Here is a 27,500-nt window from a genome sequence, read left to right as displayed (position 1 = left end):
TTCATCAACATGTGTGTGTGTGTGTGTGTGTGTGTGTGTGTGTGTGTGTGTGTGTGTGTGTGTGTGTGTGTGTCCTACGTGTCTGAGGAAGCAGTGAGGGACTCTCAGCGGGTGCCTCCAGCAGGCCTCCAGCTCTCGGAGGAAGAACTGACTGTGGAAGTCCAGCAGCTTCTCCAGGTTCCCAAAGACCACGGAGCGTTTCCCCCTCAGGTCCTGGGGCAGGTCGGCCCGGTCCATCTCTGGGAAGTACTGATGGATGATGTACCGCAGGGAGCGCACGTACTCCCTCTCCGTGGTCACCATCTCCTCCACCACGTGACGCAGCTTACTGCAGAGACACACACACATCCCATAGTATCATATTATCACCAGCCATGTCCTCCCTCTCCGTCTCCGTCTCCGTCCTCCGCTCAGAGAGGAAGTACTCACACCCTTTACTCAGGTACAAGTATTTGAAAAGTACACAAGTATCCTGACTGTGTACTCCGGTATCAGCAGCACTGAAAGCATTGTATATTAATATTATTATTAATGATGCATTCATGTGCGTCCCATAATGTCGTAACAAACATCATATACTGATAAGAAGTGAGGTCAAGAGTTGGTTCCAGCAGCAGAGCTACGCTTCCACCATGTTGGACTGAAAGAGACGACCAGACGCCAGTAACACGTCCTCCTACAAAGAGACGACCAGACGCCAGTAACACGTCCTCCTACAAAGAGACGACCAGACGCCAGTAAAACGTCCTCCTACAAAGAGACGACCAGACGCCAGTAACACGTCCTCCTACAAAGAGACGACCAGACGCCAGTAAAACGTCCTCCTACAAAGAGACGACCAGACGCCAGTAACACGTCCTCCTACAAAGAGACGACCAGACGCCAGTAACACGTCCTCCTACAAAGAGACGACCAGACGCCAGTAACACGTCCTCCTACAAAGAGACGACCAGACGCCAGTAACACGTCCTCCTACAAAGAGACGACCAGACGCCAGTAACACGTCCTCCTACAAAGAGACGACCAGACGCCAGTAACACGTCCTCCTACAAAGGGACGACCAGACGCCAGTAACACGTCCTCCTACAAAGAGACGACCAGACGCCAGTAACACGTCCTCCTACAAAGAGACGACCAGACGCCAGTAACACGTCCTCCTACAAAGAGACGACCAGACGCCAGTAACACGTCCTCCTACAAAGAGACGACCAGACGCCAGTAACACGTCCTCCTACAAAGGGACGACCAGACGCCAGTAACACGTCCTCCTACAAAGGGACGACCAGACGCCAGTAACACGTCCTCCTACAAAGAGACGACCAGACGCCAGTAACACGTCCTCCTACAAAGGGACGACCAGACGCCAGTAACACGTCCTCCTACAAAGGGACGACCAGACGCCAGTAAAACGTCCTCCTACAAAAAGACGACCAGACGCCAGTAACACGTCCTCCTACAAAGAGACGACCAGACGCCAGTAACACGTCCTCCTACAAAGAGACGACGAGACGCCAGTAACACGTCCTCCTACAAAGAGACGACTAGACGCCAGTAACACGTCCTCCTACAAAGAGACGACTATACGCCAGTAACACGTCCTCCTACAAAGAGACGACCAGACGCCAGTAACACGTCCTCCTACAAAGAGACGACCAGACGCCAGTAACACGTCCTCCTACAAAGGGACGACCAGACGCCAGTAACACGTCCTCCTACAAAGGGACGACCAGACGCCAGTAAAACGTCCTCCTACAAAGAGACGACTATACGCCAGTAACACGTCCTCCTACAAAGAGACGACCAGACGCCAGTAACACGTCCTCCTACAAAGAGACGACCAGACGCCAGTAACACGTCCTCCTACAAAGAGACGTCCAGACGCCAGTAAAACGTCCTCCTACAAAGAGACGACGAGACGCCAGTAAAACGTCCTCCTACAAAGAGACGACTAGACGCCAGTAACACGTCCTCCTACAAAGAGACGACCAGACGCCAGTAACACGTCCTCCTACAAAGAGACGACTAGACGCCAGTAACACGTCCTCCTACAAAGAGACGACCAGACGCCAGTAACACGTCCTCCTACAAAGAGACGACTAGACGCCAGTAACACGTCCTCCTACAAAGAGACGACCAGACGCCAGTAACACGTCCTCCTACAAAGAGACGACTATACGCCAGTAACACGTCCTCCTACAAAGAGACGTCCAGACGCCAGTAAAACGTCCTCCTACAAAGAGACGACTATACGCCAGTAAAACGTCCTCCTACAAAGAGACGACTAGACGCCAGTAACACGTCCTCCTACAAAGAGACGACCAGACGCCAGTAAAACGTCCTCCTACAAAGAGACGACCAGACGCCAGTAACACGTCCTCCTACAAAGAGACGACTAGACGCCAGTAACACGTCCTCCTACAAAGAGACGACCAGACGCCAGTAAAACGTCCTCCTACAAAGAGACGACCAGACGCCAGTAACACGTCCTCCTACAAAGAGACGACCAGACGCCAGTAACACGTCCTCCTACAAAGAGACGACTATACGCCAGTAAAACGTCCTCCTACAAAGAGACGACCAGACGCCAGTAACACGTCCTCCTACAAAGAGACGACCAGACGCCAGTAACACGTCCTCCTACAAAGAGACGACCAGACGCCAGTAAAACGTCCTCCTACAAAGAGACGACTAGACGCCAGTAACACGTCCTCCTACAAAGAGACGACCAGACGCCAGTAAAACGTCCTCCTACAAAGAGACGACTAGACGCCAGTAACACGTCCTCCTACAAAGAGACGACCAGACGCCAGTAAAACGTCCTCCTACAAAGAGACGACCAGACGCCAGTAACACGTCCTCCTACAAAGAGACGACTAGACGCCAGTAACACGTCCTCCTACAAAGAGACGACCAGACGCCAGTAAAACGTCCTCCTACAAAGAGACGACCAGACGCCAGTAACACGTCCTCCTACAAAGAGACGACTATACGCCAGTAAAACGTCCTCCTACAAAGAGACGACCAGACGCCAGTAACACGTCCTCCTACAAAGAGACGACCAGACGCCAGTAACACGTCCTCCTACAAAGAGACGACCAGACGCCAGTAAAACGTCCTCCTACAAAGAGACGACTAGACGCCAGTAACACGTCCTCCTACAAAGAGACGACCAGACGCCAGTAAAACGTCCTCCTACAAAGAGACGACTAGACGCCAGTAACACGTCCTCCTACAAAGAGACGACCAGACGCCAGTAAAACGTCCTCCTACAAAGAGACGACTAGACGCCAGTAACACGTCCTCCTACAAAGAGACTAGACGCCAGTAACACGTCCTCCTACAAAGAGACGACCAGACGCCAGTAAAACGTCCTCCTACAAAGAGACGACTAGACGCCAGTAACACGTCCTCCTACAAAGAGACGACTAGACGCCAGTAACACGTCCTCCTATAAAGAGACGACCAGACGCCAGTAACACGTCCTCCTACAAAGAGACGACCAGACGCCAGTAACACGTCCTCCTACAAAGAGACGACCAGACGCCAGTAACACGTCCTCCTACAAAGAGACGACTAGACGCCAGTAACACGTCCTCCTACAAAGAGACGACGAGACGCCAGTAACACGTCCTCCTACAAAGAGACGACGAGACGCCAGTAACACGTCCTCCTATAAAGAGACGACCAGACGCCAGTAACACGTCCTCCTACAAAGAGACGACCAGACGCCAGTAACACGTCCTCCTACAAAGAGACGACCAGACGCCAATAAAACGTCCTCCTACAAAGAGACGACTAGACGCCAGTAACACGTCCTCCTACAAAGAGACGACCAGACGCCAGTAAAACGTCCTCCTTACAAAGAGACGACCAGACGCCAGTAAAACGTCCTCCTACAAAGAGACGACCAGACGCCAGTAAAACGTCCTCCTACAAAGAGACGACTATACGCCAGTAACACGTCCTCCTACAAAGAGACGTCCAGACGCCAGTAAAACGTCCTCCTACAAAGAGACGACTATACGCCAGTAAAACGTCCTCCTACAAAGAGACGACCAGACGCCAGTAACACGTCCTCCTACAAAGAGACGACTATACGCCAGTAACACGTCCTCCTACAAAGAGACGACCAGACGCCAGTAACACGTCCTCCTACAAAGAGACGACCAGACGCCAGTAACACGTCCTCCTACAAAGAGACGACCAGACGCCAGTAACACGTCCTCCTACAAAGAGACGACCAGACGCCAGTAACACGTCCTCCTACAAAGAGACGACCAGACGCCAGTAACACGTCCTCCTACAAAGAGACGACCAGACGCCAGTAAAATGTCCTCCTACAAAGAGACGACTAGACGCCAGTAACACGTCCTCCTACAAAGAGACGACCATACGCCAGTAACACGTCCTCCTACAAAGAGACGACTAGACGCCAGTAACACGTCCTCCTACAAAGAGACGACCAGACGCCAGTAACACGTCCTCCTACAAAGGGACGTCCAGACGCCAGTAAAACGTCCTCCTACAAAGAGACGACCAGACGCCAGTAACACGTCCTCCTACAAAGAGACGACCAGACGCCAGTAACACGTCCTCCTACAAAGAGACGACCAGACGCCAGTAACACGTCCTCCTACAAAGAGACGACCAGACGCCAGTAACACGTCCTCCTACAAAGAGACGACCAGACGCCAGTAACACGTCCTCCTACAAAGAGACGACCAGACGCCAGTAACACGTCCTCCTACAAAGAGACGACCAGACGCCAGTAAAACGTCCTCCTACAAAGAGACGACTAGACGCCAGTAACACGTCCTCCTACAAAGAGACGACCATACGCCAGTAACACGTCCTCCTACAAAGAGACGACTAGACGCCAGTAACACGTCCTCCTACAAAGAGACGACCAGACGCCAGTAACACGTCCTCCTACAAAGGGACGTCCAGACGCCAGTAAAACGTCCTCCTACAAAGAGACGACCAGACGCCAGTAACACGTCCTCCTACAAAGGGACGACCAGACGCCAGTAACACGTCCTCCTACAAAAAGACGACCAGACGCCAGTAACACGTCCTCCTACAAAAAGACGACCAGACGCCAGTAACACGTCCTCCTACAAAAAGACGACCAGACGCCAGTAAAACGTCCTCCTACAAAGAGACGACCAGACGCCAGTAACACGTCCTCCTACAAAGAGACGACCAGACGCCAGTAACACGTCCTCCTACAAAGAGACGACCAGACGCCAGTAACACGTCCTCCTACAAAGAGACGACCAGACGCCAGTAAAACGTCCTCCTACAAAGAGACGACTAGACGCCAGTAACACGTCCTCCTACAAAGAGACGACCAGACGCCAGTAAAACGTCCTCCTACAAAGAGACGACTAGACGCCAGTAACACGTCCTCCTACAAAGAGACGACCAGACGCCAGTAAAACGTCCTCCTACAAAGAGACGACTAGACGCCAGTAACATGTCCTCCTACAAAGAGACGACTAGACGCCAGTAACACGTCCTCCTACAAAGAGACGACCAGACGCCAGTAAAACGTCCTCCTACAAAGAGACGACTAGACGCCAGTAACACGTCCTCCTACAAAGAGACGACTAGACGCCAGTAACACGTCCTCCTACAAAGAGACGACCAGACGCCAGTAACACGTCCTCCTACAAAGAGACGACCAGACGCCAGTAACACGTCCTCCTACAAAGAGACGACCAGACGCCAGTAACACGTCCTCCTACAAAGAGACGACCAGACGCCAGTAACACGTCCTCCTACAAAGAGACGACTAGACGCCAGTAACACGTCCTCCTACAAAGAGACGACCAGACGCCAATAAAACGTCCTCCTACAAAGAGACGACCAGACGCCAGTAAAACGTCCTCCTTACAAAGAGACGACCAGACGCCAGTAAAACGTCCTCCTACAAAGAGACGACCAGACGCCAGTAAAACGTCCTCCTACAAAGAGACGACTATACGCCAGTAACACGTCCTCCTACAAAGAGACGTCCAGACGCCAGTAAAACGTCCTCCTACAAAGAGACGACTATACGCCAGTAAAACGTCCTCCTACAAAGAGACGACCAGACGCCAGTAACACGTCCTCCTACAAAGAGACGACTATACGCCAGTAACACGTCCTCCTACAAAGAGACGACCAGACGCCAGTAACACGTCCTCCTACAAAGAGACGACCAGACGCCAGTAACACGTCCTCCTACAAAGAGACGACCAGACGCCAGTAACACGTCCTCCTACAAAGAGACGACCAGACGCCAGTAACACGTCCTCCTACAAAGAGACGACCAGACGCCAGTAACACGTCCTCCTTACAAAGAGACGACCAGACGCCAGTAAAACGTCCTCCTACAAAGAGACGACCAGACGCCAGTAACACGTCCTCCTACAAAGAGACGACCAGACGCCAGTAAAACGTCCTCCTACAAAGAGACGACTAGACGCCAGTAACACGTCCTCCTACAAAGAGACGACCATACGCCAGTAACACGTCCTCCTACAAAGAGACGACTAGACGCCAGTAACACGTCCTCCTACAAAGAGACGACCAGACGCCAGTAACACGTCCTCCTACAAAGGGACGTCCAGACGCCAGTAAAACGTCCTCCTACAAAGAGACGACCAGACGCCAGTAACACGTCCTCCTACAAAGGGACGACCAGACGCCAGTAACACGTCCTCCTACAAAAAGACGACCAGACGCCAGTAACACGTCCTCCTACAAAAAGACGACCAGACGCCAGTAAAACGTCCTCCTACAAAGAGACGACTAGACGCCAGTAACACGTCCTCCTACAAAGAGACGACCAGACGCCAATAAAACGTCCTCCTACAAAGAGACGACTAGACGCCAGTAACACGTCCTCCTACAAAGAGACGACCAGACGCCAGTAAAACGTCCTCCTTACAAAGAGACGACCAGACGCCAGTAAAACGTCCTCCTACAAAGAGACGACCAGACGCCAGTAAAACGTCCTCCTACAAAGAGACGACTATACGCCAGTAACACGTCCTCCTACAAAGAGACGTCCAGACGCCAGTAAAACGTCCTCCTACAAAGAGACGACTATACGCCAGTAAAACGTCCTCCTACAAAGAGACGACCAGACGCCAGTAACACGTCCTCCTACAAAGAGACGACTATACGCCAGTAACACGTCCTCCTACAAAGAGACGACCAGACGCCAGTAACACGTCCTCCTACAAAGAGACGACCAGACGCCAGTAACACGTCCTCCTACAAAGAGACGACCAGACGCCAGTAACACGTCCTCCTACAAAGAGACGACCAGACGCCAGTAACACGTCCTCCTACAAAGAGACGACCAGACGCCAGTAACACGTCCTCCTACAAAGAGACGACCAGACGCCAGTAAAATGTCCTCCTACAAAGAGACGACTAGACGCCAGTAACACGTCCTCCTACAAAGAGACGACCATACGCCAGTAACACGTCCTCCTACAAAGAGACGACTAGACGCCAGTAACACGTCCTCCTACAAAGAGACGACCAGACGCCAGTAACACGTCCTCCTACAAAGGGACGTCCAGACGCCAGTAAAACGTCCTCCTACAAAGAGACGACCAGACGCCAGTAACACGTCCTCCTACAAAGAGACGACTATACGCCAGTAACACGTCCTCCTACAAAGAGACGACCAGACGCCAGTAACACGTCCTCCTACAAAGAGACGACCAGACGCCAGTAACACGTCCTCCTACAAAGAGACGACCAGACGCCAGTAACACGTCCTCCTACAAAGAGACGACCAGACGCCAGTAACACGTCCTCCTACAAAGAGACGACCAGACGCCAGTAAAACGTCCTCCTACAAAGAGACGACTAGACGCCAGTAACACGTCCTCCTACAAAGAGACGACCATACGCCAGTAACACGTCCTCCTACAAAGAGACGACTAGACGCCAGTAACACGTCCTCCTACAAAGAGACGACCAGACGCCAGTAACACGTCCTCCTACAAAGGGACGTCCAGACGCCAGTAAAACGTCCTCCTACAAAGAGACGACCAGACGCCAGTAACACGTCCTCCTACAAAGGGACGACCAGACGCCAGTAACACGTCCTCCTACAAAAAGACGACCAGACGCCAGTAACACGTCCTCCTACAAAAAGACGACCAGACGCCAGTAACACGTCCTCCTACAAAAAGACGACCAGACGCCAGTAAAACGTCCTCCTACAAAGAGACGACCAGACGCCAGTAACACGTCCTCCTACAAAGAGACGACCAGACGCCAGTAACACGTCCTCCTACAAAGAGACGACCAGACGCCAGTAACACGTCCTCCTACAAAGAGACGACCAGACGCCAGTAAAACGTCCTCCTACAAAGAGACGACTAGACGCCAGTAACACGTCCTCCTACAAAGAGACGACCAGACGCCAGTAAAACGTCCTCCTACAAAGAGACGACTAGACGCCAGTAACACGTCCTCCTACAAAGAGACGACCAGACGCCAGTAAAACGTCCTCCTACAAAGAGACGACTAGACACCAGTAACATGTCCTCCTACAAAGAGACGACTAGACGCCAGTAACACGTCCTCCTACAAAGAGACGACCAGACGCCAGTAAAACGTCCTCCTACAAAGAGACGACTAGACGCCAGTAACACGTCCTCCTACAAAGAGACGACTAGACGCCAGTAACACGTCCTCCTACAAAGAGACGACCAGACGCCAGTAACACGTCCTCCTACAAAGAGACGACCAGACGCCAGTAACACGTCCTCCTACAAAGAGACGACCAGACGCCAGTAACACGTCCTCCTACAAAGAGACGACCAGACGCCAGTAACACGTCCTCCTACAAAGAGACGACTAGACGCCAGTAACACGTCCTCCTACAAAGAGACGACCAGACGCCAATAAAACGTCCTCCTACAAAGAGACGACCAGACGCCAGTAAAACGTCCTCCTTACAAAGAGACGACCAGACGCCAGTAAAACGTCCTCCTACAAAGAGACGACCAGACGCCAGTAAAACGTCCTCCTACAAAGAGACGACTATACGCCAGTAACACGTCCTCCTACAAAGAGACGTCCAGACGCCAGTAAAACGTCCTCCTACAAAGAGACGACTATACGCCAGTAAAACGTCCTCCTACAAAGAGACGACCAGACGCCAGTAACACGTCCTCCTACAAAGAGACGACTATACGCCAGTAACACGTCCTCCTACAAAGAGACGACCAGACGCCAGTAACACGTCCTCCTACAAAGAGACGACCAGACGCCAGTAACACGTCCTCCTACAAAGAGACGACCAGACGCCAGTAACACGTCCTCCTACAAAGAGACGACCAGACGCCAGTAACACGTCCTCCTTACAAAGAGACGACCAGACGCCAGTAAAACGTCCTCCTACAAAGAGACGACCAGACGCCAGTAACACGTCCTCCTACAAAGAGACGACCAGACGCCAGTAAAACGTCCTCCTACAAAGAGACGACTAGACGCCAGTAACACGTCCTCCTACAAAGAGACGACCATACGCCAGTAACACGTCCTCCTACAAAGAGACGACTAGACGCCAGTAACACGTCCTCCTACAAAGAGACGACCAGACGCCAGTAACACGTCCTCCTACAAAGGGACGTCCAGACGCCAGTAAAACGTCCTCCTACAAAGAGACGACCAGACGCCAGTAACACGTCCTCCTACAAAGGGACGACCAGACGCCAGTAACACGTCCTCCTACAAAAAGACGACCAGACGCCAGTAACACGTCCTCCTACAAAAAGACGACCAGACGCCAGTAAAACGTCCTCCTACAAAGAGACGACCAGACGCCAGTAACACGTCATCCTACAAAGAGACGACCAGACGCCAGTAAAACATCCTCCTACAAAGGGACGTCCAGACGCCAGTAAAACGTCCTCCTACAAAGAGACGACCAGACGCCAGTAACACGTCCTCCTACAAAGAGACGACCAGACGCCAGTAAAACGTCCTCCTACAAAGAGACGACCAGACGCCAGTAACACGTCCTCCTACAAAGAGACGACCAGACGCCAGTAAAACGTCCTCCTACAAAGAGACGACCATACGCCAGTAACACGTCCTCCTACAAAGAGACGACTAGACGCCAGTAACACGTCCTCCTACAAAGAGACGACCAGACGCCAGTAACACGTCCTCCTACAAAGGGACGTCCAGACGCCAGTAAAACGTCCTCCTACAAAGAGACGACCAGACGCCAGTAACACGTCCTCCTACAAAGGGACGACCAGACGCCAGTAACACGTCCTCCTACAAAAAGACGACCAGACGCCAGTAACACGTCCTCCTACAAAAAGACGACCAGACGCCAGTAAAACGTCCTCCTACAAAGAGACGACCAGACGCCAGTAACACGTCCTCCTACAAAGGGACGACCAGACGCCAGTAACACGTCCTCCTACAAAAAGACGACCAGACGCCAGTAACACGTCCTCCTACAAAGAGACGACCAGACGCCAGTAACACGTCATCCTACAAAGAGACGACCAGACGCCAGTAAAACATCCTCCTACAAAGGGACGTCCAGACGCCAGTAAAACGTCCTCCTACAAAGAGACGACCAGACGCCAGTAACACGTCCTCCTACAAAGGGACGACCAGACGCCAGTAACACGTCCTCCTACAAAAAGACGACCAGACGCCAGTAACACGTCCTCCTACAAAGAGACGACCAGACGCCAGTAACACGTCCTCCTACAAAGAGACGACCTGACGCCAGTAACACGTCCTCCTACAAAGAGACGACCAGACGCCAGTAACACGTCCTCCTACAAAGGGACGTCCAGACGCCAGTAAAACGTCCTCCTACAAAGAGACGACCAGACGCCAGTAACACGTCCTCCTACAAAGAGACGACCAGACGCCAGTAAAACGTCCTCCTACAAAGAGACGACCAGACGCCAGTAACACGTCCTCCTACAAAGGGACGACCAGACGCCAGTAACACGTCCTCCTACAAAGAGACGACCTGACGCCAGTAACACGTCCTCCTACAAAGAGACGACCAGACGCCAGTAACACGTCCTCCTACAAAGGGACGTCCAGACGCCAGTAAAACGTCCTCCTACAAAGAGACGACCAGACGCCAGTAACACGTCCTCCTACAAAGAGACGACCAGACGCCAGTAAAACGTCCTCCTACAAAGAGACGACCAGACGCCAGTAACACGTCCTCCTACAAAGAGACGACCAGACGCCAGTAACACGTCCTCCTACAACGAGACGACCAGACGCCAGTAACACGTCCTCCTTACAAAGAGACGACCTGACGCCAGTAAAACGTCCTCCTACAAAGAGACGACTAGACGCCAGTAACACGTCCTCCTACAAAGAGACGACCAGACGCCAGTAACACGTCCTCCTACAAAGAGACGACCAGACGCCAGTAACACGTCCTCCTACAAAGAGACGACTAGACGCCAGTAACACGTCCTCCTACAAAGAGACGACCAGACGCCAGTAAAACGTCCTCCTACAAAGAGACGACCAGACACCAGTAAAACGTCCTCCTACAAAGAGACGACTATACGCCAGTAACACGTCCTCCTACAAAGAGACGACCTGACGCCAGTAACACGTCCTCCTTACAAAGAGACGACCAGACGCCAGTAACACGTCCTCCTACAAAGAGACGACCAGACGCCAGTAAAACGTCCTCCTACAAAGAGACGACCAGACGCCAGTAAAACGTCCTCCTTACAAAGAGACGGACTGAAGTAGAACTAATTATTTATATTCTGATGTCAGATTTAATGTCTCTACTGAAACGTCCTGTTGAACAATAATAATATTATAAATATTTACTGGTTTATTTATTAAACTTTTAGTCCGGCTGCTTCCCAGAGGAGCAGAAAGAGAGCAAAACAATGTCCGAAAAGAAGTTTCAAAAAAAGTTTTAAAAAATGTAGAAAAATGTCAAAAAAGAGTTTTTAAAAAAAGTTTTTAAAAATGTCAAAAAAAGTTTTTAAAAATGTCAAAAAAGTTTTTTAAAAATGTCAAAAAAAAGTTTTTAAAAATGTCAAAAAAAAGTCTGAAAAATGTCAAAAAAGTTTTTTAAAAATGTCCAAAAAAGTCTGAAAAATGTCAAAAAAAAGTTTTAAAAAATGTCAAAAAAGTTTTTTAAAAATGTCAAAAAAGTTTTTAAAAATGTCAAAAAAAAGTTTTTAAAAATGTCAAAAAAAAGTTTTTTAAAATGTCCAAAAAAAGTCAGAAAAAAAGGTTAAGAAATGTAGAAAAGCCCTCTAAAGACGTTTCTCTCTCGAGCAATCCTTACAAATTGCTGTACAAACTTGTGCTGCTAAAATGGCTTAAAGACGCTCCACCCACAGTAACATGACGGTACAGGGAGATCATCTATTAAGATGTGGAACCCCGTCCTGGACTATCTACCATCAGAGCTCAAACACACTGTGCTGAAAGGCTAGTAGCCTTCAGGGTGGAAGCAGGTTATGCCTAGTGCCACGTAAAACATCAAATATATATTTCTATGATCACCCTTTACCATTCATGAGAGTCTGAGGACAATATACTTTACTCTATGAGATATTATCTGCTATTCCTATTGTTGTCTTTTCTTTTATATTGATTTTTACAGTCACATTCAACCACTGGATGTTATTTTATGTCAAACATCCTTTTTCATCTGTTTTTATAATTCATTTATTTTTATTTATTGTTTTTTTTTGGGGGGGGGGGGGGGGGTCTGACTGTAACTAATAACTGTTGAACATAACTTTGCTGTGAGCCTTCTGTTCTGGAAATAATACATATATGTAAAAAAAAAGAAAAAAAGAAATGTAGAAAAAAGTCAAAAAAATGTCAGAAAATTGTTAAAAATAAGTCAAAAAAAGAAGATAATGATTTAAATGAGGGCTACTGAAGAGTCTTCCCTTCTGGGAAGATGATTTCTATCCTCTGATTTACAGACGTCTCTTTATACGTCCACGGACACACACTCAGTGGTGGTTACAGCTCTACTGCAGCACCATCTAGTGGCCGTTGTCAGAGTTTCCCCTCTTTCCTTCGAGACTGTTTGGTCTTTAGTTGACATAATATAAAAAACAGAACTGATTTATCAGTAACTATATTTATAATAATAATAATAATGTAATAATAATCCTATTTTAGAAGAATAAGACGTGTTTTGTGACTCCAGCTGTGATGTGAATGTAATGAAACAGTAAATGTAGTCAGTACTTCAGTGAACAAAGAGAGGAGATGTGTGAGGTCTCTCTGGCTGGTTACCCACCTCCCTCTGGGTCGGGGGTCTGTAGCCGGGCTGCCGGTGGTTCTGGGGGTCCCGGGGGTCCCGTGTAGCCCCTGCCCCGCCCAGCCGTGAGCAGCCGTCCTGGGGCAGAGCGTGTGGTCGGACGCCTCAGAGCTGCTGACCTCCAGACCGCGGATGAACACGCCCGTGTTTCCTCTGCACACCGGCTCGCTGAGGGCGCGAGGACACGGGCTGAACCGTGACGCCTCGGGGGTGGGGGGGCAGTCGAAGCTCTGAGTCTTCCTGAGCTGCTGCCGTCTGCTGGAGGAGAAGAAGGAGGAGGAGAAGAAGGAGGAAGAGGAAGAGGAGGAGGAGCAGGAGGAGTCGAGGCGGGAGAGGCTGTGACTGGAGGAGCAGAGATCCACCCGGTCTGATGACTCCTCTGAGGAGACGCCGCGGAACAGACGCTGGAGGAGCGGCGTGTGCTGAGGGGTGATGGGGGAGGAGGTGATGGGGGAGGAGGTGAGGGAGGAAGAGGAGGAGTTACGAGGAGGAGAGGAGGGGATGTTGTCCTCCTCAGGGGGGCCGGAGGAGGAGGAGGTCTCGTGGACCCCCCAGAGTCCTGACAGAGTTCTCCTGGAGGAGACGGAGCCTCTGCTGAGGGCGGAGTCAGAGCGCTGCCGATGGGCGGAGTCTCGCATCCTGAGCGCCGCCTCCATCTTCCTGTCAAACATCTTCTTGGTCTCCTGACACTTGGACCAGGCGAAGCTCCACTGACGGAGGCCTCGCTCGCCACGCAGCTCGCCCGCCGCCGCCTTCATCTCCTGGAAGCGGCCGTCCGAGATGGGCGGGTGCTGGCGACGGTAGTCCTCCAGGCAGCCAATCACGGCCTGGCATTTGTCCGGCAGCGTGCACTCCTCCATACTGACGCCAGCTAGGTGACGCATACCATCCAGCGCCCAGCCATAGGCCTGCAGACAGACGGACAGACGGACAGGAGGGCAGGAGGTCACAATCAGTGAAACCTTGAACAGACGTTGAGTACATTGAAGTACTCTGAGCTGATATAATATAATATATATATAATACCTCCCTGGTACTCTTTACTTGCAGTAAACATCTGGATGCAGTACTTTCACTGTGAGGTATTAATAGTTTTAATAAGTGTCTTACGTCTACAACCACCAACGGTACCAACACTCACAGTTACAACTCTTTATTATTATAATATTATTATAATATACTAATATACTATTGAAGTTCATTTATCACAATTCTATTTTATAATTATTTATTTAAATGTATATTCCTGTTCCTCTGTAACATTATGTTGAGTGTATGCGATATATATATGAATTTTATATTTTAGCTTTGAAGTGTCTCTGTGTGTGTGTGTGTGTGTGTGTGTGTGTGTGTGTGTAGGCGCCACTAAGGAGCCGACCGCCGACCTCCTCTTTGTTGAGGGCTGGAGGGGGGGGGGGGGAGAAATGAAAGAGAGGAGGCCTCCTGAAGGAGTCTCCTCCACTACACACACATTACCTCACCACTAACACACACACACACACACACACACACACACACACACACACACAGGTCATGTGTGTGTCAGGTCGGACCGGGTCGTTCCAGACTTTTCAAGGCCTGGAGCGGACCGGTTCAGTCCAGACCGACAGCTGACAGGCTGAGATGAGTCCAACAGGAACATCTGTATTAATGAGTAATAATTATTTATAGTTATTTACAGAACTGAACTAACTGAGTTATCTTATTCTTTATTCCAGGAGAGAAGCCACACGGAGCTCTCAGGACCTTTATGTGCTTCACACTTTGCAGATGATCGTTACATCTTTTAAAAATGTTCTGGACGATCAAATAATACTAAAATAATAATCTAATAATACTAAAATAATAATCTAATAATAATAAAATAATAATCTAATAATACTAAAATAATAATCTAATAATAATAAAATAATAATCTAATAATAATAAAATAATAATCTAATAATAATAAAATAATAATCTAATAATAATAAAATAATAATCTAATAATAATCAGCGTAGTCATTTCTGGGTGAGGCAGACGGTGAAGTAAAATATTATTAATATAATAAGTGTTTTCAGTCCAAAATGGCGGCAGCGTCTGTCGTCAAAAAAATGCCAAAGTTTCATCTCTTTGCTTCTAAACTGGTTGCATGTAGTGTCGTATGAAGAGCTGAGAGGTCGGAGACTAGAGACCAGATCTACTGTATGAATGAAGGAGTACCAACATGTTTAGCCTAGCTTAGCACAAAGACTGGTAGCAGAGGGAAACTGTTAGCATCGCTCCGTCTAAAGCTGAGTGACTTAACAGACTGAAACTGACCACAATCATATTAATCTATGTTTATAATGTTTATAATGTTTATAATGTAAAACACCACCGAGCCTTCATCAGGACCCCCCCACCCCTCACCGTGAGAACTGAGCGGCTGCAGTGATCAGGACACATCAGACAGATCATCAGTTAGAAGAGCAGTCAGCCGACACACACACACTCTCACACACACACACACACACACACACACACACGCTGACCCAGTGGCCTACTGTAGGTGTGTGTGTGTGTGTGTGTGTGTGTGAGTCGGTCCATCTGGTTTCATTGTCAGCTGACCTCCTGTCAGTGTGAACAATCACTGTAGTCACAGTAATGACATTAATAATATAATAATAGATATATTGATTCACTAACTGATCTGTTATTGAATCTGTAATCCAAAGATCAGAGTCAGAGTGAGACCTCTTCTCTCTAGAGGATCTCTTCATCCTCCAGTTAATCTGAACTTCAGTATCTGGATCAAGAGGTTCCTTAAATGTTTAAAGATCCTGTTAGTAACTTGTTCAGGTATAACTCCTTGCTGGTCGGTGTCTCCTGGTCTCTCGTGTGTCTCATGGTCTCTCGTGTGTCTCCTGGTCTCTCGTGTGTCTCCTGGTCTCTCGTGTGTCTCATGGTCTCTCGTGTGTCTCCTGGTCTCTCGTGTGTCTCATGGTCTCTCGTGTGTCTCATGGTCTCTCGTGTGTCTCCTGGTCTCTCGTGTGTCTCATGGTCTCTCGTGTGTCTCCTGGTCTCTCGTGTGTCTCATGGTCTCTCGTGTGTCTCCTGGTCTCTCGTGTCTCATGGTCTCTCGTGTGTCTCATGGTCTCTCGTGTGTCTCATGGTCTCTCGTGTGTCTCATGGTCTCTCGTGTGTCTCATGGTCTCTCGTGTGTCTCATGGTCTCTCGTGTGTCTCATGGTCTCTCGTGTGTCTCATGGTCTCTCGTGTGTCTCATGGTCTCTCGTGTCTCCTGGTCTCTCGTGTGTCTCATGGTCTCTCGTGTGTCTCATGGTCTCTCGTGTGTCTCATGGTCTCTCGTGTGTCTCATGGTCTCTCGTGTCTCCTGGTCTCTCGTGTGTCTCATGGTCTCTCGTGTGTCTCATGGTCTCTCGTGTCTCCTGGTCTCTCGTGTGTCTCATGGTCTCTCGTGTCTCCTGGTCTCTCGTGTGTCTCATGGTCTCTCGTGTGTCTCGTGGTCTCTCGTGTGTCTCGTGGTCTCGTGTGTCTCATGGTCTCGTGTGTCTCATGGTCTCTCGTGTGTCTCGTGGTCTCTCGTGTGTCTCATGGTCTCGTGTGTCTCATGGTCTCTCGTGTGTCTCGTGGTCTCTCGTGTGTCTCATGGTCTCTCGTGTGTCTCATGGTCTCGTGTGTCTCATGGTCTCTCGTGTGTCTCGTGGTCTCTCGTGTGTCTCGTGGTCTCTCGTGTGTCTCATGGTCTCTCGTGTGTCTCATGGTCTCTCGTGTGTCTCATGGTCTCTCGTGTGTCTCCTGGTCTCTCGTGTGTCTCATGGTCTCTCGTGTGTCTCATGGTCTCTCGTGTGTCTCATGGTCTCTCGTGTGTCTCATGGTCTCTCGTGTGTCTCATGGTCTCTCGTGTGTCTCATGGTCTCTCGTGTGTCTCATGGTCTCTCGTGTGTCTCCTGGTCTCTCGTGTGTCTCCTGGTCTCTCGTGTGTCTCATGGTCTCTCGTGTGTCTCATGGTCTCTCGTGTGTCTCCTGGTCTCTCGTGTGTCTCCTGGTCTCTCGTGTGTCTCCTGGTCTCTCGTGTGTCTCCTGGTCTCTCGTGTGTCTCATGGTCTCTCGTGTGTCTCCTGGTCTCTCGTGTGTCTCATGGTCTCTCGTGTGTCTCATGGTCTCTCGTGTGTCTCATGGTCTCTCGTGTGTCTCATGGTCTCTCGTGTGTCTCATGGTCTCTCGTGTGTCTCATGGTCTCTCCTGTGTCTCATGGTCTCTCGTGTGTCTCATGGTCTCTCGTGTGTCTCATGGTCTCGTGTGTCTCATGGTCTCTCGTGTGTCTCCTGGTCTCTCGTGTGTCTCATGGTCTCGTGTGTCTCATGGTCTCTCGTGTGTCTCATGGTCTCTCGTGTGTCTCATGGTCTCGTGTGTCTCATGGTCTCTCGTGTGTCTCATGGTCTCTCGTGTGTCTCCTGGTCTCTCGTGTGTCTCATGGTCTCTCGTGTGTCTCCTGGTCTCTCGTGTCTCATGGTCTCTCGTGTGTCTCATGGTCTCTCGTGTGTCTCATGGTCTCTCGTGTGTCTCCTGGTCTCTCGTGTGTCTCCTGGTCTCTCGTGTGTCTCATGGTCTCTCGTGTGTCTCCTGGTCTCTCGTGTGTCTCATGGTCTCTCGTGTGTCTCATGGTCTCTCGTGTGTCTCATGGTCTCTCGTGTGTCTCATGGTCTCTCGTGTCTCCTGGTCTCTCGTGTGTCTCATGGTCTCTCGTGTGTCTCATGGTCTCTCGTGTCTCCTGGTCTCTCGTGTGTCTCATGGTCTCTCGTGTGTCTCATGGTCTCTCGTGTGTCTCCTGGTCTCTCGTGTGTCTCCTGGTCTCTCGTGTGTCTCATGGTCTCTCGTGTGTCTCCTGGTCTCTCGTGTGTCTCATGGTCTCTCGTGTGTCTCCTGGTCTCTCGTGTCTCATGGTCTCTCGTGTGTCTCATGGTCTCTCGTGTGTCTCATGGTCTCTCGTGTGTCTCATGGTCTCTCGTGTGTCTCATGGTCTCTCGTGTCTCCTGGTCTCTCGTGTGTCTCATGGTCTCTCGTGTGTCTCATGGTCTCTCGTGTGTCTCATGGTCTCTCGTGTGTCTCATGGTCTCTCGTGTCTCCTGGTCTCTCGTGTGTCTCATGGTCTCTCGTGTGTCTCATGGTCTCTCGTGTCTCCTGGTCTCTCGTGTGTCTCATGGTCTCTCGTGTGTCTCCTGGTCTCTCGTGTGTCTCATGGTCTCTCGTGTGTCTCATGGTCTCTCGTGTGTCTCATGGTCTCTCGTGTGTCTCATGGTCTCTCGTGTCTCCTGGTCTCTCGTGTGTCTCATGGTCTCTCGTGTGTCTCATGGTCTCTCGTGTCTCCTGGTCTCTCGTGTGTCTCATGGTCTCTCGTGTGTCTCATGGTCTCTCGTGTGTCTCATGGTCTCTCGTGTGTCTCATGGTCTCTCGTGTCTCCTGGTCTCTCGTGTGTCTCATGGTCTCTCGTGTGTCTCATGGTCTCTCGTGTGTCTCATGGTCTCTCGTGTGTCTCATGGTCTCTCGTGTCTCCTGGTCTCTCGTGTGTCTCATGGTCTCTCGTGTGTCTCATGGTCTCTCGTGTCTCCTGGTCTCTCGTGTGTCTCATGGTCTCTCGTGTCTCCTGGTCTCTCGTGTGTCTCATGGTCTCTCGTGTGTCTCGTGGTCTCTCGTGTGTCTCGTGGTCTCTCGTGTGTCTCATGGTCTCTCGTGTCTCCTGGTCTCTCGTGTGTCTCATGGTCTCTCGTGTGTCTCATGGTCTCTCGTGTGTCTCATGGTCTCTCGTGTGTCTCATGGTCTCTCGTGTCTCCTGGTCTCTCGTGTGTCTCATGGTCTCTCGTGTGTCTCATGGTCTCTCGTGTCTCCTGGTCTCTCGTGTGTCTCATGGTCTCTCGTGTCTCCTGGTCTCTCGTGTGTCTCATGGTCTCTCGTGTGTCTCGTGGTCTCTCGTGTGTCTCGTGGTCTCTCGTGTGTCTCGTGGTCTCTCGTGTGTCTCGTGGTCTCTCGTGTGTCTCATGGTCTCGTGTGTCTCATGGTCTCTCGTGTGTCTCGTGGTCTCTCGTGTGTCTCGTGGTCTCTCGTGTGTCTCATGGTCTCTCGTGTGTCTCATGGTCTCTCGTGTGTCTCATGGTCTCTCGTGTGTCTCATGGTCTCTCGTGTGTCTCATGGTCTCTCGTGTGTCTCATGGTCTCTCGTGTGTCTCATGGTCTCTCGTGTGTCTCATGGTCTCTCGTGTGTCTCATGGTCTCTCGTGTGTCTCCTGGTCTCTCGTGTGTCTCATGGTCTCTCGTGTGTCTCCTGGTCTCTCGTGTGTCTCCTGGTCTCTCGTGTGTCTCCTGGTCTCTCGTGTGTCTCATGGTCTCTCGTGTGTCTCATGGTCTCTCGTGTGTCTCCTGGTCTCTCGTGTGTCTCCTGGTCTCTCGTGTGTCTCCTGGTCTCTCGTGTGTCTCCTGGTCTCTCGTGTGTCTCATGGTCTCTCGTGTGTCTCCTGGTCTCTCGTGTGTCTCATGGTCTCTCGTGTGTCTCATGGTCTCTCGTGTGTCTCATGGTCTCTCGTGTGTCTCATGGTCTCTCGTGTGTCTCCTGGTCTCTCGTGTGTCTCATGGTCTCTCGTGTGTCTCATGGTCTCTCGTGTGTCTCATGGTCTCTCGTGTGTCTCATGGTCTCTCGTGTGTCTCATGGTCTCTCGTGTGTCTCATGGTCTCTCGTGTGTCTCATGGTCTCGTGTGTCTCATGGTCTCTCGTGTGTCTCCTGGTCTCTCGTGTGTCTCATGGTCTCGTGTGTCTCATGGTCTCTCGTGTGTCTCATGGTCTCTCGTGTGTCTCATGGTCTCGTGTGTCTCATGGTCTCTCGTGTGTCTCATGGTCTCTCGTGTGTCTCATGGTCTCTCGTGTGTCTCATGGTCTCTCGTGTGTCTCATGGTCTCTCGTGTGTCTCCTGGTCTCTCGTGTGTCTCATGGTCTCTCGTGTGTCTCCTGGTCTCTCGTGTGTCTCATGGTCTCTCGTGTGTCTCCTGGTCTCTCGTGTGTCTCCTGGTCTCTCGTGTGTCTCATGGTCTCTCGTGTGTCTCATGGTCTCTCGTGTGTCTCCTGGTCTCTCGTGTGTCTCCTGGTCTCTCGTGTGTCTCCTGGTCTCTCGTGTGTCTCATGGTCTCTCGTGTGTCTCCTGGTCTCTCGTGTGTCTCATGGTCTCTCGTGTGTCTCATGGTCTCTCGTGTGTCTCATGGTCTCTCGTGTGTCTCCTGGTCTCTCGTGTGTCTCATGGTCTCTCGTGTGTCTCATGGTCTCTCGTGTGTCTCATGGTCTCTCGTGTGTCTCATGGTCTCTCCTGTGTCTCATGGTCTCTCGTGTGTCTCATGGTCTCTCGTGTGTCTCATGGTCTCGTGTGTCTCATGGTCTCTCGTGTGTCTCCTGGTCTCTCGTGTGTCTCATGGTCTCGTGTGTCTCATGGTCTCTCGTGTGTCTCATGGTCTCGTGTGTCTCATGGTCTCTCGTGTGTCTCATGGTCTCTCGTGTGTCTCATGGTCTCGTGTGTCTCATGGTCTCTCGTGTGTCTCCTGGTCTCTCGTGTGTCTCATGGTCTCTCGTGTGTCTCATGGTCTCTCCTGTGTCTCATGGTCTCTCGTGTGTCTCATGGTCTCTCGTGTGTCTCATGGTCTCGTGTGTCTCATGGTCTCTCGTGTGTCTCCTGGTCTCTCGTGTGTCTCCGCTGTTCAGACTCAGACTCCAACACAAACTCCAGTGAAGCAGCAAAACCTCTTGGTTGTATCTAGTGAAGCTGTTAAACAGTGTTGGCCGCGGTCGGAGGACGCGGAGGAGACCGTAGCTTTGGTCTCCAGGACCGGAGTCTCTGCTCCTCTGCTCCTCTGCTCCTCTGCCTGCCTTCACTCACACACCCTGGACTACAACCCTGGACCACCTCCAGGATATTAGTGAGAGACTCTCCAGGAAAACAAGCCCAGAGTCTCTGATAATGAGCACACAGGATCCTGGCTTTAGGGACAGAGGCCCTGCAGGACTCCAGGCCTGGACCCAGTCAACCACAGAGGAGGAGGAGGAGGAGGATGAGGAGGAGGAAGAGGAGGAGGGAGGAGGGAGGAGGAGGAGGAGGAGGAGGAAGAGGAGGAGGAGGAGGAGGAGGGAGGAGGAGGAGGAGGAGGGAGGAGGAGGGAGGAGGAAGAGGAGGAGGAGGAAGAGGGGAACCCCTCTAAAACCAGATGAAAGGAGGAAGAGGGGGGGAGGTCCTACTTCAAACAGTACTGACTGAGTCAGTCAGTCAGTGGTTGTTTGTGGTTCCTGGAGGAACATCTCTAGTTCTAAACTAACGATCCGTTTTATTCTTCAGTTCTTCAGGTTTTTAAATCATTTCTTTTCATAACAGAGTCCAGGATGTTAATAAATATAAATATAAATACAGTTTCTCTGCATGACCCTGTTTGATATTCATGATGTTTACAGAGTCACTGTGTCTTTAGTTCTGTTGCCTGTACTTATATATATTGATATATAAATGCATCATGACGCTCTCTCTGTCCCGTTCACTCGGTACCACACTGACTTCATCACACTCGGTACCAGACTGACTTCATCACACTCGGTACCAGACTGACTTCATCACACTCGGTACCACACTGACTTCATCACACTCGGTACCAGACTGACTTCATCACACTCGGTACCAGACTGACTTCATCACACTCGGTACCAGACTGACTTCATCACACTCGGTACCACACTGACTTCATCACACTCGGTACCACACTGACTTCATCACACTCGGTACCACACTGACTTCATCACACTCGGTACCACACTGACTTCATCACACTCGGTACCAGACTGACTTCATCACACTCGGTACCAGACTGACTTCATCACACTCGGTACCAGACTGACTTCATCACACTCGGTACCAGACTGACTTCATCACACTCGGTACCACACTGACTTCATCACACTCAACTCATGAAGACAAAGGAGGAAGGTCGTCTGTAAAACTCAGAACCACGTCCAATCACACCGTGACAATCCATCACGGACCAATCAGTGAGGAGATACCAGCCGCTAGGGGCGGGGCTTAGGTGTGTCTCCTGCAGAGGTTAGCGTAGCCGCTGCAGAGGTTAGCGTAGCCGCTGCAGAGGTTAGCATAGCCGCTGATGAGGTTAGCATAGCCGCTGAAGAGGTTAGCGTAGCCGCTGCAGAGGTTAGCGTAGCCGCTGAAGAGGTTAGCGTAGCCGCTGAAGAGGTTAGCGTAGCCGCTGATGAGGTTAGCGTAGCCTCTGCAGAGGTTAGCGTAGCCGCTGATGAGGTTAGCGTAGCCGCTGAAGAGGTTAGCGTAGCCTCTGCAGAGGTTAGCGTAGCCGCTGATGAGGTTAGCGTAGCTGCTGAAGAGGTTAGCGTAGCCTCTGCAGAGGTTAGCGTAGCCGCTGATGAGGTTAGCGTAGCCGCTGATGAGGTTAGCGTAGCCGCTGAAGAGGTTAGCGTAGCCGCTGATGAGGTTAGCGTAGCCGCTGATGAGGTTAGCGTAGCCGCTGAAGAGGTTAGCGTAGCTGCTGCAGAGGTTAGCGTAGCCGCTGCAGAGGTTAGCGTAGCTGCTGAAGAGGTTAGCGTAGCCGCTGCAGAGGTTAGCGTAGCTGCTGAAGAGGTTAGCGTAGCCGCTGCAGAGGTTAGCGTAGCCGCTGAAGAGGTTAGCGTAGCCGCTGCAGAGGTTAGCGTAGCCGCTGCAGAGGTTAGCGTAGCCGCTGAAGAGGTTAGCGTAGCTGCTGAAGAGGTTAGCGTAGCTGCTGAAGAGGTTAGCGTAGCCGCTGCAGAGGTTAGCGCAGCTGCTGAAGAGGTTAGCGTAGCCGCTGCAGAGGTTAGCGTAGCCGCTGAAGAGGTTAGCGTAGCTGCTGAAGAGGTTAGCGTAGCTGCTGAAGAGGTTAGCGTAGCTGCTGAAGAGGTTAGCGTAGCCGCTGCAGAGGTTAGCGTAGCCGCTGAAGAGGTTAGCGTAGCTGCTGAAGAGGTTAGCGTAGCTGCTGAAGAGGTTAGCGTAGCCGCTGCAGAGGTTAGCGTAGCCGCTGAAGAGGTTAGCGTAGCCGCTGAAGAGGTTAGCGTAGCTGCTGAAGAGGTTAGCGTAGCTGCTGAAGAGGTTAGCGTAGCCGCTGCAGCAGCATCAGGTCTATCAGAACAACACTGGAGACTTCTCTAGATGATAAACGTCTCCACTCTTCTCCTGACTGGATCCAGCTGGAGTTTGATTGACAGATGGGTCATCCAAGTCCCACAGGAAGTGACATCATCACCATCTCAGTACTGAACACGAAGTGTTCTTCACTATCTGACCTGAGTGATCTCTGAGAACATCAACATCTCCAGCTGGTACCAACAGACCTCAGACCAGCTGTTCACTAACAACACACAACAACAAACAACACACAACAACAAACAACACACAACAACACACAACAACAAACAACACACAACAACACACAACAACAAACAACAAACAACAACACACAACAACACACAACAACAAACAACAACACAACAACACACACATCCTGCTGTCGGGCTATACTTACTTTATATACTTAGTTTGACTTTTTATATATTTAGTATTTATAACTTCAGTGTTTATGTATTCATATTTAATGTTTAGATATTCAGTGTTTATGTATTCATATTTAATGTTTAGATATTCAGTGTTTATGTATTCATATTTTTATACTATATATCTTATATATATCAGAATCACAATAAATCAGAATATTGCACCGAGGAACGGAGACGGTACTGAATCAGGAGATAGATGGACCGTCCCGGATCTACTAACAGGTCCACAACCTGACCCGGGTTCTGACCTGAACCCTGAAACCAGATCAGAACCCTGAAAGTGACCCGGATTCTGACCCGTCCTCATTTAACAACAGTCAGAGACGAGTCCTCTCAGGATCAACAGCGGAGATGTGTCTCAGCTTGTTTACAAGGACGGGGGGGCCCAAACTAAACTAACAGTCACCGTACCAGAACACGATGAGGACCGGGTCACTCCAACAGGGTCAGACCAGCGGTCCTCACAGAGATGGACAGACACAGACACACAACCACAGAACCACAGATCCAGATCCACATCAACACCAGCTAACGGCTGCTAGCTCTCTGAGACCTGCTGGATCTCTGCTGCTGCTGGGAGAGCTTCATGCAACACACACACACACACACACTACACACTACACACACAAACACACACACACACACAGAGCGAGCAAGAGAGGAAGATACACATCTATATAAAGAGAGAGAGGAAGAGGAGGAGTGAGGAAGAGGAGCAGCGTTTCGTCCTCTCTGGAGTCAAACTGACGCCAACTTAAACAACTGACTAACTGCAACAAACACACACACCTCCACACACCAACTACACACCTCCACACTGCTAAAGCTGCACAACGTCCAACTACACAACTCAGGTGTGTGTAAATGTATATAAGTGTGTATAATGTGTATAATGTGTGTATCGTACCTCAGTGTGTCCTGTTGAAGCGCTGCAGTCTGACTGAGGAGAGCAGAGAGCAGCAGCCCGACCACACACACACACACACACACACACACACACACACACAGACCCCCCCCCCTCCATTCACACACTGAATGGCAGATGGGCGGTCCCAGGAGGAGGGGGAGGGGGGGGTCGCCACGGTAACAAAGAATTTGTGAAAGGAGTGAAAGGAGGAAGGAGGGAAAACTTGGCACTGGAGTGATACCTGGACTACACACACACACACACACACACACACACACACACACACACACACAACCCCCCTGCTGTGTGTGTGTGTGTGTGTGTGTGTGTGTGTCAGGTCAATCTATCAGCCGTCTGTATCAGAGTGGAAACTTCACAATAAGACGAAGAGTCACTGAACACAGAGACACTTCTGACCTTCATATACTGTAGCTCTACAGCAGACTGAATACAGTGATATTATTATTATTATCATTATCATCATTATTATTACTATTATTATCATAATTATAATAATAATCATTATTATTATTGTTATTATTATTATTATGATTCAGGAGGAGAAATAAGCTGAGAATGAAATGTGACTCTACTCAGTATTTACTGGTTGTGTCTAAACTAGAGCCGTCAGAGTTAACGCCATAATAACTGTAGCGGCTCAGATCTAAAGCTAGAGAGAAGATCCTCGGTTTCTGGATCAATATCTGTCATTGATCTGTGTTCATTGATTTACAATCATAAATATATACATACATTTACATAAAGCAGCATATTTGTCCACTCCCATGTTGATAAGAGGATTAAATACTGGACTAATCTCCTTTAAGGTTCATTTAGAACAGATAAAACATGAGATTAATCCTGATTAACTAGATTAACTGACTGACAGCCCTATATATAAACCGGGAAAAACAAAGTTGTTAACTTGTGTTTGGTGGATTATCTCTCTGTTGTATCAATGCTAATGGTCATTGTATTCTACATGGTTGGAAAGCCTGTTTATTGACCTTCACAATGATGTCACACTTGTAAGGATCATGCATTTGTTGGATGAGCAGCACAGCTGCTTATGTGGGGAGCGCCCAAGAACAATTTGCCAAAATGCTAAAAAGCAAAAGTTTCCGAACTTTTTCCCCCCGGTTTATATATATATATAAAGAGTTTATATATATATAAAGAGTTTATATATATAAAGAGTTTATATATATATATAAAAAGTTTATATATATATAAAGAGTTTATATATATAAAGAGTTTATATATATATAAAGAGTTTATATATATAAAGAGTTTATATATATAAAGAGTTTATATATATAAAGAGTTTATATATATATAAACTCTTTATATATATAAACTCTTTATATATATATATAAAGAGTTTATATATATAAAGAGTTTATATATATAAAGAGTTTATATATATAAAGAGTTTATATATATAAAGAGTTTATATATATATAAACTCTTTATATATATAAACTCTTTATATATATAAACTCTTTATATATATAAACTCTTTATATATATAAACTCTTTATATATATATATAAAGAGTTTATATATATAAAGTTAAATAAAAGAGCCGGACGTGTCTGACGCCTTAAAGATGTTTCAGAATCTTCCGTGTCTGACGCAGAACCAAAGTTCACTAGTGAGATCCACCCAGAACCTTTTAGAACCAGCAGCAGTCTGGAGTATTCAGACAGAAACCAGGACACTGATCAGGTTTACAGATCGTATGAACCAGAACCAGAACCAGAACCACGGAGGAGAAACAGCTGCTGAGACCCAAACCAACCAACGGGTTGATCTGGTATCTCTAGAAACGTCAGGAGCTCCACTAGAGGTTACAACATGTTCCTGAGAGCTGAAGGTTCAGGATCAGTAACAGTACCTGGTCTAAGAAGCTGTAGAGCTGGACGGCCCGCTCGATGTTCTGGCCCGTGGTGTTGACCCGCTGGGAGAAGTTCTGGAGCTGAGCCCAGAAGGAGTGAACTTTGACCTCGTAGACCCGCAGGTCAGCTGACGACACGTTGCCCCAACGCTCCAGACCGCTCAGCAACGCCTCGCCACGCCGACAGTACTCCTACAGAGAGAGGAGAGAACGGGTCAACACCACCTGGTCTACGGGGGTTCCTCAGTGTGTGTGTGTGTGTGTGTGTGTGTGTGTGTGTGCGTGTGCGTGCCGTACGTATGCAGTAGTGTGGAAGTCTTTGTAGTCTTGTTGTTTCTTGTGGAGCAGCTCCAGAGAATCTGCTGCTTCATCCAGACTCTTCAGACGGACCTCCCCGACCTGCTGCAGCCAACACTTCACCTACACACAACCACACACACAACCACACACACACACGCACACACACACACACACACACACACACACACACACACACACACACACACACACACAACCAAAGCAGAGTGAATCCTGGGAAGTGTAGTTCAGCTCAGCGTCTCACCGTCACAGAGATGATGAGGATGTTTATTAGACAGTTGATTTGTTCCAGAGTCTGATGAGTAACTGACCTCCTTCTATCCCAGTAGAACACTCTGTACTAACCCTCCTGATTCTCCCGGGAGATTCCGTCTTTCATCCCCCTCTCCCGGTTTCCTCCCGTCTTTCATCCCCCTCTCCCGGTTTCCTCCCGTCTTTCATCCCCCTCTCCCGGTTTCCTCCCG

At 49.5% G+C, this 27,500-nt stretch overlaps 1 protein-coding gene and 1 long non-coding RNA gene across 3 annotated transcripts in view; one reads left to right on the top strand and one right to left on the bottom strand.

The window, feature by feature from the left end:
- plekhg4 (pleckstrin homology domain containing, family G (with RhoGef domain) member 4) overlaps positions 1 to 27,500 on the bottom strand; it is a 75,210-nt gene that overhangs the window by 6,861 nt on the left and 40,849 nt on the right. For both annotated transcript variants that reach the window (XR_012596822.1, XM_074656972.1), the window contains exons 11-14: positions 27,016 to 27,138; positions 26,719 to 26,910; positions 13,298 to 14,226; positions 79 to 328 (exon numbers count right to left, since the gene is read on the bottom strand). Coding sequence is in view for 1 of the 2 variants with exons in the window: in XM_074656972.1 (XP_074513073.1) it covers positions 79 to 328; positions 13,298 to 14,226; positions 26,719 to 26,910; positions 27,016 to 27,138 (1,494 nt within the window). In the remaining variant the exon portion in view is untranslated. The remainder of the gene's footprint in view (positions 1 to 78; positions 329 to 13,297; positions 14,227 to 26,718; positions 26,911 to 27,015; positions 27,139 to 27,500) is intronic.
- LOC141781319 (uncharacterized) lies at positions 22,317 to 23,588 on the top strand. The gene is made up of 3 exons (XR_012596824.1): positions 22,317 to 22,421; positions 22,590 to 22,610; positions 23,451 to 23,588. It is a non-coding gene; the product is annotated as an uncharacterized LOC141781319 (long non-coding RNA).

The sequence above is a fragment of the Sebastes fasciatus genome, chromosome 2 (genome assembly GCF_043250625.1).
Source record: "Sebastes fasciatus isolate fSebFas1 chromosome 2, fSebFas1.pri, whole genome shotgun sequence".
NCBI classification, from domain to species: domain Eukaryota; kingdom Metazoa; phylum Chordata; class Actinopteri; order Perciformes; family Sebastidae; genus Sebastes; species Sebastes fasciatus.
Note: the sequence above shows the minus strand (reverse complement) of the source record. Positions and strands in the feature narration are given on the sequence as shown.